Raw genomic sequence first — 10,820 nt, forward strand, 5'->3', positions numbered from 1 at the left:
TCAAGAGCAGCGACTGTGTAGGACGACTCAGATACTGTGTCGTATTTCCAGAGGGCACCTTAACAAAATAGGCCTATATTTCTTTGTAACTTAATTTTAGATTTATAGGATCAGAGCAAGCACGTATACTTATCATCACTTTTAAAATAAATGCAATAGTAAATGTCCAGATACATGAATATTATCAGTGTTGTGGGTCTTGAACATATCATAGTACATTCATTCACAGTACAGCTCTCTTCTTACTAGATTGCATTTATTTTAAATCTTATATAATCATGCCAAAGCAATTTTTCTTTTCAGTATCATTAGTCCTCTAAAGCATATTTTACAATCATTAAAGAGAGACTCTGATATATTGACTAAAGTTTTGACAGCAGCCACATTACCCGGTTATTAAATTAAATTAATCTTTTTCGAATATCGACGTTCTTGAAAATCCAAGTAGATGTGCTCCTCCTTTTAACACAAGTTTTATACTTTGTGTGTAAATTAATCCGGCTGCTCAGGATTTCACACTCGAGACATGACACGGATACGATCAGCTGACAGGGTGATAATTAACAATCTTAGTAAAATGATAATTTGATATCATAATAATATAATTCCACAGGGGTTTGGGCTCATAATTAATTTGGCCACATACTATGTGTTCCTCCTGTCACCTTGAGGTTTTAGAGTTCAAATTTAAATACAACAATATCTCACATATGTATATAGGTCATGTTAATATTTATTCTAATTTCATAATTACACTTAATAGAAAAAATGTGCTGGTCTGTGTTAGACATATTTGTTGCTTCTTGACTAGAATTTCAAACAAAGCTTCTGTGGATCGGAACTGAGCTTGTCTCCACAACAGGAGTCATATTGATGGAGCTGCCAAAGGGTCCATTGACCTGTGGAGGTTAAAAAATTCATCCCACTTCCCTTAGCCTCTGATACAGAACACAGGTCTGAGTTCTTCTGAATGTTTTTCTACAGATGTACAATAAGAATACAGAGTGAGAGTCAGCCGAGGAGGTCTCCTTTACCTTAAAGAAAAAATACATCGCCCTGGGTGAGACTAGGAGCTTGCAGTAGATGTTGAGTCTATTCCAAAGAGCACGCCGCATCACAGTTTGACAGGCATTATGTGCCTCGGATCCTTTGGGTGCAGACAAGTAGCAAAAATAAAAACACAGGGTCACATGCAGGTTATTCAGGCTTGTATGCAGTAGTGGCTCCATTTAGAGCATTATTATGACTCGATTCAATATAAAAGACATGTTTTCTTTAAAGCTGAATAGAAATTGCAGTAATTGCAGTAGAGATTGTGCCAATTTAAGCCGGATTTGACTAAAAGCAATAAGGGTTAAAACTGCTAACATGATGTTACAGGCAGAGTTCATTTAAATCATGTATCAACAAATCATGTTACCACAGAACAAAACATGGACAATGTATTCACTGTTTTTACGCAGGCAGCTGTTTGGACTGAGCTGAGTCATTACATTGTATATGGGCACAGCTGGTGCAACAGTAATTAATGCACATGGTTGTAGTCCTCTAGAAAAGGGGAGAAGAACAGATTGATTTAGCCATCAAAAACAAAAAACAAGAAATCTGTTGAAATCACAGTGAGACACCAAAACAACAAGGCTACATCATCCTCACCATATACCCACAGATCGTATGCTGAGACCCACACTTCCTGTGCTGCTCCACAGCTGCTCCTGAAACTAAAACCCAAGCCGGTCCCGCTGGCCCTGTCACTGCCTGACATGCCTGCTGTACCCGTCTTCCGCTCCGCTGCAAGTGTTGAGGTTATGAAGGTGGGCACTGAGGAGGGGGGGGCCCACAGACAATCCCCACATCGGCACAAGGAGTCAAGTCAGAGGCCTGAGCCAAACTAAAACAGGCGTACAGACATATTGTGCAAATAATTTATGGCTGAGACAGCATTCATTTGAAATTAAGATGAAACACAAGGAGCTCCCCCCCCATATGTACGGGGGTCTCATTACATTGCACGGCCTGCTTCATGTCATGTCTTGACTTCAGTGTTTTGGCGTTAATTCAAATTCTTTTGGAAATATTGATCATGAGAGAGACGGAGAGTGAGTGAGGTCCTGAGGCTCTGTGCTGTTTGATAAAACCACGCAGACACTGAAAGTATTAGAGCAAGATTTTATTAAAGTACTTCATAAAGAGTCTACAATTAGCAACTGTGTGATGTGTTTGTCAGAATATTCCCACAGCTGGATCTGTTTTTCTCCGTCTGGCATCCACCACCACACTTAAACTTTGTTTGTCAGGTCTAATTTAGCTTGTAGAAACATCGCATCCTTGCTTCCCAGTGTCCTTGGTGTTATACCTACAAGCTGCCACCACCCCTCTCCTCCCTCACCCCCCACCCCCATCTTCCTCCTTCCACCAGCCCCCCCAAACCCATCAAGTGAAGGCAGCCTGATCAACCCTAATAGGGCCTGGTAATTAGAGTCTTTGCATAGTGCCTGTCTGCACGCAGCTGCCCTGAGCAGGTTGGGGAAAGGACTGCCATACACTTGACAGTGTGGAAAAAAAAACACAATGTAATATTGGGTATATGAACCAAATTAGCCTGGCAGTGGTAAACACAATCTACTTTAAAACAATACTGACACTAATTAGGCAACCAATGTATCAGTTCAGAGTTTTAGCTGCTGCATCAAATACTTTGAAAACACTTTGAGAGCCAACTTGATGTTTCACGAATACAAATCAGAGAGAAAGCAGAGCCAGCATTAGTATATAAAAGTGGTTTATATTTTTTTCCTGTTCTGTTCTTTTAATGTCTGCAGTGGAAAATAAAGGAAACATTATATAGTGCATGGTGGAAGCCACACAGAAGTTTGAAATCTTGGCTGAACTGAGCACAATATTTTAATTTATCCAAAGTCTGGACTACATTTTAGTGATTAAATTCATTTAGAGATGCAACCTGTGTCTCACTAAATCTCCCATGCTTCTCATCTTATTACGAAGAATCCAGATAGTTTGGCTCATGCATTTTAAAATCCACTGTGGCAGCACCTTATGAAAAATCATCTCTGCAAAAATCATTTTTAGATACTGCAGATAATAATTCCATGTGATACATAAAAGCTTGTTTATATCTCTGCTGTGATGAGCGAGCTGAACTCTCTGCTGCAACTGCTCCCTTTTACACGTTTGGTAATTTCTCTTGCTGAGAAGTCGGTCTGTGGTTCAGCGTTACTTTTATGCATAATAAGACAGATTTATTTCATATTAAATAAGTGCGAAGAGTTCTAGTAGTAGTAATTAGGTATTTAAGAAGAGTGATCCTGCTCAGGTTTAAGTTTTTGTGGTAATATAATCATAAAGTGATATCATTTCTTGCAGGGTTTGTATGATAATAATGGGTTTATCTTAAATATTGATTTTAGTATTACAAATTGTGGATCAGGACATTAATTGATGAATGTATTTGTCTTTGATTCGGTCTGACCATGTTCATGATTTGAGTGGCCGTGGCTGCGTCTGCCTCTGGGATGTAGAAACTTGCTGGAGCTGCTGCTGCTGTGTCTGATTCGCTGCATCTGAATCTGCTCCCACAATTCAACAGGCAACAAAGGAAGAAAGGAAGAGGCCGTAAGCTACAAAGTGTTAGCCAACCTGAGCAGAAAGATGTCACCGTATTGTTTCGTTCTGGTCGGGAATTTAGACCCGCATGTTTAGAGAAATATCAGCTCCGGCCATATAATCGCTTCATGTTTTCGTTCGGGTGCAAAGGCTGACTAAAAAGAAGGTAATGGCAATGTTTTCGACTGATAAAGCTAACAGAGCTAGCTGGCTGAGGTAGAAAGCTAGCATTAGCCACGCTAACATTAGCCAATATTCGTCAGGGAGCGAACCTTTAAATGACCGTGTTGTACAAGACCAACACCGTCGGGTTCTGTATGTCCAAATAATAAGCTAACGTGACCAGGTAAGAGACAGTATCTTGCACGTTTATAGAGACATTTATAGAATTTAAATTCACTTTTAAAGTTGCTAACACACTAACTGGTTGGTAGCTATTACGTGTTAGCATACAAGCAAGCTCACATCTGTTAAATTGGTAAACAATAACGTATAATTTTCATGATATCTTACTCTTGTTCTATTTAAACTGCACCTATCAAATAGTAGTCGGAGCAATAAGAGCCACAGTATTGCCGTTAAAGTGAGAAAAGTAAAAAGCTAACAAGCGCAGCTATGCTAAAGACATGCTGCTATGTCCGCAGGCCTTTCCAGGTCAGGACAAGCCTGGCTAACTTTTAGTTTTTACACACCAGTTTAAATTGTCATATAGGTGCATGTTATGTTGTTTTTCCACTTTGTTCAAGTCAAGTTTTAATCCGATATGTAGAATTTACAAATAAGCTTGCTTTGTTTTTCACAGCATCAAATGAGGGGAGGTGGAAGTGGAACTTGACCCAGCCAACTGAGTCACCATTTTCCTGCACATAATGGTGAGTAATCAGATTGCAGCTGTCTTGATTATCAGGCAGTGATGTTTGGGTGTTTTAAGTGGCACATGTCTCTATATACTATAGTCCTGGTTTGCCAAAATTGCCACAGCTTTTCAGTGTTTGTTATTCATTTGACAGAACCATGGCTCTTATACATTATGTGTAGTAACAGTTTAGTGACACATCTTCTAGCTCTGTAACTGTGTAACAAAATTATGTTTGTAAGGTGCAGCTGCTGACTGTCAAATAAGAAGGTTTAAAGGTGGGTTGACTATATTGTGGTAGCAATTGGTAATAGTCAGCAGTGCAGCAAAGCTGTGATGCAAAACACATAGAAAAATAAATATATTTTTACAGGCAAAACAGAGGCAGCATCACCTCTGGAAAACTAGCCGTGTACTCACGTTATAAAGAAACTACAACCAAATTTTAACAATAATGTAAATGATTTATGTCTGCATAATTTAGCTGATTAAATGTCCAGCTGCAATTTGTGTTTTCACACAAGTTTGCATGTTAACCTTCAAAATTCAGAATGTCTGCCATCTACTAACTGAGTCTATTTATTTGTGCAATGGTCCTGGTAAGCATTGGCTTTATACAGTATCCAGGATCATAGATATGTTTTCTGCAGTAGCATAACAGAAATCAGAGTACTGTTATGATGATCTGATCTCTGAACATTTTCTGCTGGGAAAAAATAGTGTTTGAAATCTGGTAAACAAAGGAACAACTGGATATAATTGGTCAGAAAAGGTTTTGCAGATTAAAATCAATAGTGCCTGCTAACAGCAAAATTTTTATTATTCAAATAGTCAGGTTGTGTAACTGTTATGCAAAAATGCCATTGAAATTTCTGTGACAAGAATTAACTAATACTTGTGATTTCACATGCAGCAGTGTCACATGTTAAATCCTTTGGATGCATTAAAATATGTAACATATTATGTATATTCAATTACTTAAAGAGAGATTATGAACACAATTTTTACAACATTTTTTATTTAATTATCTGCAGGTTTGGATGGCTCCACTGGATGCATGACTTGTTTCTTGTGGCCTGATGGGAGGACGTTGTGGATAGTGCTTTCATCAGGGTACCAGGAGAGCCATCCCATGCCCCCACTTTGGAGGGCCTGCCAGAATGAAGAAGATAAGCCTTAAAACCATCCGAAAGTCCCTCAGCATAAAGGGCAAAGACGAGAGTGACTTTGTCATGCTCCAGCAGCCCTCGGTGACTACAGAGTTTTCGAAGGAAGAGTCACTTTTTGGGGGCTGCTACACCAAAGAGCTTTCTGGCTGTGACCTCGCAGGTGAAGAAGAAAAAGGGGGCCAGAATAAGGGCCGTTCCAAGAGTGAGGGCCTGATGGGATCACTAAAGAGAAGGTTGTCTGCCAAGCAGAAGGCGAAAGTGAAAGGCGGTTCCTCTGCTGTTGGCTCAGTGGATGATGATGACACCTTCTCATCCTCTTCTGTGCCTATCAGCTTCAGTGAAGTGAAAGCACAGAGGCCACTTAGATCTTCATCTTTACGTAGTCACCATTATAGCCCCTCACCCTGGCCTCTGCGGTCTGTCAACTCCGATGATGCCTGTATCAAGATGGAGGTAAAAGTTAAAGCCATGGTTCACTCTCCTAGTCCAAGTCCAAACTTAAATGGCGTCCGGAAAGAATTTCATGATTTCCAGATGGAAGGGCTCTTTCAGGACCAAGCAGAGTCTTTTAAAACTCTCCAACAACCACAAAATGGTGAGCTGCATCTAAATATTGATGAAAATGACGTGCCTGTGGTGCTGGGGTTGACGCCCCAGGACTACATCCAGTACACAATGCCTTTAGATGAGGGAATGTACCCGGAAGGGTCCCACTCCTGCCTGGATAGCTCCTCTCCTATGGAGGTGGTGACAGAGGCAGACAGTGGGTCCCTCCTAACAGACCAGGGACCGGAGGAACATGAACTGGTTAGCGGGTTGCCTCCTGATCTCTTCATGGAAGCCTCAGTTAATAGTATTCTCATTGGTTCTGCTGGTCTGATGCTCCAAAGCTCCAGGGTAGAGGTCCCACCTCCGCTCTCTCCACTCCTGCCACCCATGACTAGTAATGGGCACATCCCCAGGACTTTTTCGGGCTTCAGTTCTTCAGACAGCCAGGTAGCTGAGAGGGTAAGACACCACCTCAACTTTGACCCAAATTCAGCCCCTGGGGTCAGTCGGGTATATGACTCAGTGCAGAGCAGCGGGCCCATGGTCGTGACCAGCCTGACGGAGGAGCTGAAGAAGCTGGCAAGGCAGGGCTGGTACTGGGGTCCCATCACACGCTGGGAGGCGGAGGAAAAGCTCGTCAATTTGGCTGACGGTTCGTTCCTGGTCAGAGACAGTTCCGATGATAGGTACCTGCTCAGCCTGAGTTTCAGGTCACAGGGCAAAACTCTTCACACTCGCATCGAACACTCCAATGGACGCTTCAGCTTCTACGAGCAGCCTGATGTGGAGGGACACACATCTATTGTTGACTTAATCGAACATTCTATTAAAGACTCAGAGAACGGAGCTTTCTGCTATTCCAGGTCTCGCTTACCAGGGTCTGCAACCTACCCTGTCAGACTAACCAACCCGGTATCCCGGTTTATGCAAGTGCGCTCCCTGCAGTACCTTTGCCGTTTCGTCATCAGACAATACACAAGAATAGACCTGATCCAAAATCTACCATTACCTAACAAAATGAAAGATTATCTGCAGGAGAAGCACTACTGAGGACACAGACAGGACAGCGGTAGCAATTTGCACTTTTGTGTTCAGTTAAGAGATTTAAACAAGGTTTACAGACAACCACAGTTTTGAGATGATTGGTTCCGATGGCTCTTGATTTATGTCCAGTGGCCCTGTCACTGTGTAGTCCTCCATTCCACTGTTCCGGGATCGTCTTTTTTTTTTTTTTTTTTTTCGCTGGTTTTTGGAGGCCCTACTTCCAGAAATATAGGCCAGCACATAATCTATTGCAACAATATAGCAGAGATATACAGCCAAGTAGTTGAATACATTAAGTGCAGACATTAGGCACTTGTGATGTATGGATACATGTAATAACCAGCTGTGCAAGTAGAGCAGTTTCATAAATTTAGTATGCGCATTAAAGTTGGGCCAAGAAGGAAAAAATAAAATTCTCTGAATTTAAATTTTATCCACTAAAACGTACATTGGACAGATGATTTTTTTTTATAGTGGACAGGTATTGCTACATTAATTTAAAAGTCCCAGCAGACTGACAGATTTAGTTGTTACCATCTCTTTGATCCAGATCAAACACCGTATTAAAGCATTATCTTTAATGGCATGTGACAACTGATGCTGTGTTCCAGTATTTAAATGGTTCTGGCTTTGTCTTTGCCAATTGGGTAAGTTTCATCTGTACTAATGTACGAAACGGTCATTAATAAGACATTATTATTTACATATATGTAGTAAAAATTGTGTAAAAACAAAACAAAAAAAGGAATCCCTTTCAGAGGCAGGAATTTACAACCTTAAGACAACTGTGAAGTAAGAATTGGTTTTCTTAAAGGTATTCTTAAAAGATATCCAGAATTTGTCAGTCTGTCAGAGGTTTTAAACAGTAAGGTCAATGATGTAGCTTTAAGTCTCATGGCTGCATGTAGCCATTATACATTGTGCAAGCCTAAAAGGTACTAATAATGCTGGATTTTAATGTGCTGTTCATAGAAACAGCATCAAGTTAATGTATAAACCTTTTTCAAAAATATGTTACCAGTAAATTTGTCTGCATTTGGAATGTTACAGAAACTGCACTGCAGCTCAGGCCTAACTACTTTGTCAATATCTGTAATGCTTGTATCTGCATGTAGTAAAGGCTTTAAGACTGTCAATTAAAGGCACTGTAGGGTTACTCTAAACGAGAGATGTCACAGTAAAAAGGGTGAGTGAGTTTGGCTGTTGTTGTTAAAGCTCGTCTCTGAGTAAAAGGCTGTAAAATGCACAGTTGCATTTACCTTTCAGCAATTTGTATGTAAAGGAAATTGCCCTCAATTACCCCTTCAAGTGAGGGGAAAAAAACAGATCTGTAGTCTGAAACCGTATGTAGGAATCCCTGTTTCTGAGTCTCATTTAATGTCATCTGTGAGCTGGACCCAGATCAAAAGTGTCCCCAAAAATGGTGTGAGCTTCAGAAAATGGGTTTGGGAAAGCCAGGGTTAAATTCTCCTCGCCATCTTGGAGTGACGGCACGGTTTTCAGCATATGACAAACGTTCATCTGCACGGCATCATTAGTGTTAAAAGGACATTTCTTGCATTTAGTGTTTTTTTGCCATTGCTTATTCACATTGTCCCTACAGAGCTGCACTACCCTTCAGATGATCTCTCTACTGGGCTGTTTGTGCCAGAGTAAAGGGAAGAGCACACAATATGCTACGCAAGTGCTTTATATGGATACTTGACAGGGAATCGTGTTTTCACATTATGAATGAGCATCTTGTTTTTTGTTTTGTTTTTTGACATCAGTGTCCTTAAAAGTATTTGGAAAATGGTCTCTCAGACAACTTTGGTAGGTCGTTAGCTCGTAGTTCTAGTTCTAGTTAGCTGGAAATGTTGGTGTCTGAGGAAGTTTCCATGAATCTAGCACAGCAGAATTTTAGATAGGAACTTGAATGGTGTTGCATGTTTAAAGACTTTAGCATTTTAAAGCTTTGAGTTGTATAGGAATGAAGGATTTAGGTTGTGTGTTTGGTTGTGTAGAGAGCCACAAACATTGGCTGGACGTTCTATGTACAAGAGATGTATTTTTCTTTTGAGAATTCTTGAGTGATCCTTTTTTTTTTTTTTTGTTCTGTGACATTCGCCATCTGGGGGATGGGGCTGTACAGAAGGAATGTACGCTTGCTTGAGGTGTCCATTTTATCCAGTTTCAGAAAGCATGGGGAAAACATTCAAAACTACTTGCACTTCTCCTCCGCTGACATGCTCGGATCCTCTTTTGGCCTAAAGATGTCCCTCAGATGGCTTTTTTTTTTTTTTTTTTTTTTTAAAGATATAAAGTCACACAGTCCTTATGTGTTCATATATCTGTTTTTTATTATTGTCATATCGTTGGGATATATAAAGGGTAAGGCACCAGCATCATTTCAAAGCCTCTGCTAATGCTCTTTGACTGTCAAGGAATGGGATCATAGCAAGAATGTGGATGTGAATTTTACTTTACTGTGTGTGTGTTTCAGTTGAAATGTGAAAGTGAAATGTTAGTCTTTTTTAAAAACAATACAACGGTCTTTTAGTTCTATTTCCATTTTAATTTGTTATCAAATTTTGACAAGCAGGAGCCAGTTTCATATGGTTAAGCTGCTGTGATTTAAATACCAGTTTATTATTATTAAGCATTATTGCCTTCAACGTTTGATTCCAGAGGTTGATGCTTGTTCATGCTGCTGAAGCATTTTGAATTCATAACAGCTGTTTAGAACTTAACAAGCTTCAACTTTATTTTTTTATTTTGTGCATCTCGGTGAGTGAAGGTAATTGTTTACAGCATTACGTTTGGACGTTCCCCCTCTTCTTTTTTTATTTTGTTTACCCTCTCTCACATGAACATATTGGTACAATTTGAGAACTCTTTTTATTCCTTTTTTTTAATGTGTTATACACATTTGTGCTGCTTATGGATATGATTGCCTTTTCTTGTATTTAACAGCGGGGAAATAGAATGTCACCGGTGTAGATGTATGTACACACTTTGGTTTTCATCTTGGGAGAGCAAACAACAGTAGTCGGTTAAAAAAGAGTTAGTAGAGATTAGTAATCCCTCTGTAGAATTACCAGTTCACTCCAGTTTACATTGGTTGTCAGCTGTCAACTTTCCAAAGTAGGTGGTCTTTTTGTATTTTTTTTCTTTTGGGAAAAAAAAATCAACAGTGATTTATTGCACATTTTGGATACAGTTCAAGAGTTTTTTGTATCTGCCAATTATAAATTATAAATAAAACTATATTCTAAAAAATATCTGTGTGTAGTTTGTAGTATTACTATGCATATAGGGAATAAAATGAGCGTGACTCAGATGGTTTGTGATGCACTTGACAAGAGCCAGATCATGCTTGCAGCTGTGTTAATAGGTAACATCATGGAGGTCTTAAGCTGATTCTCTCTACAGTGGGTTCATATTGGCAGCTAATCCCAGAGCTCCGGTTAACTAATTTACAAAGACAGTCCGGGCAGTCTTTAAATACAACCGAGTGGAGCGGAGGCTCTGGGGAAACATTATCGGCAATGCAACCGTCTTCGTTTTTTTTTTTTTTTAAAAGTCGACTCTGGAGACAA

At 39.9% G+C, this 10,820-nt stretch overlaps 1 protein-coding gene across 3 annotated transcripts; it reads left to right on the forward strand.

Moving 5' to 3' along the window:
• The first annotated feature begins 3,617 nt into the window (after window positions 1–3,617).
• socs6a (suppressor of cytokine signaling 6a) lies at window positions 3,618–9,518 on the forward strand. Of its 3 annotated transcripts, none has more exons than XM_028433399.1 (3): window positions 3,618–3,970; window positions 4,427–4,496; window positions 5,515–9,518. In XM_028433399.1, exon 3 carries the CDS (start codon window positions 5,641–5,643, stop codon window positions 7,246–7,248), a length of 1,608 nt encoding a protein of 535 aa, XP_028289200.1. In that variant the 5' UTR covers window positions 3,618–3,970; window positions 4,427–4,496; window positions 5,515–5,640; the 3' UTR covers window positions 7,249–9,518. The 3 variants fall into 3 exon arrangements, with proteins under 3 accessions (XP_028289200.1, XP_028289198.1, XP_028289201.1); XM_028433397.1 differs by having other exon boundaries at window positions 3,618–3,790; XM_028433400.1 differs by lacking the exons at window positions 3,618–3,970; window positions 4,427–4,496 and adding an exon at window positions 4,698–4,758.
• Window positions 9,519–10,820: the final 1,302 nt, after the last annotated feature.

This window comes from Parambassis ranga, chromosome 20 (genome assembly GCF_900634625.1).
Source record: "Parambassis ranga chromosome 20, fParRan2.1, whole genome shotgun sequence".
NCBI classification, from domain to species: domain Eukaryota; kingdom Metazoa; phylum Chordata; class Actinopteri; family Ambassidae; genus Parambassis; species Parambassis ranga.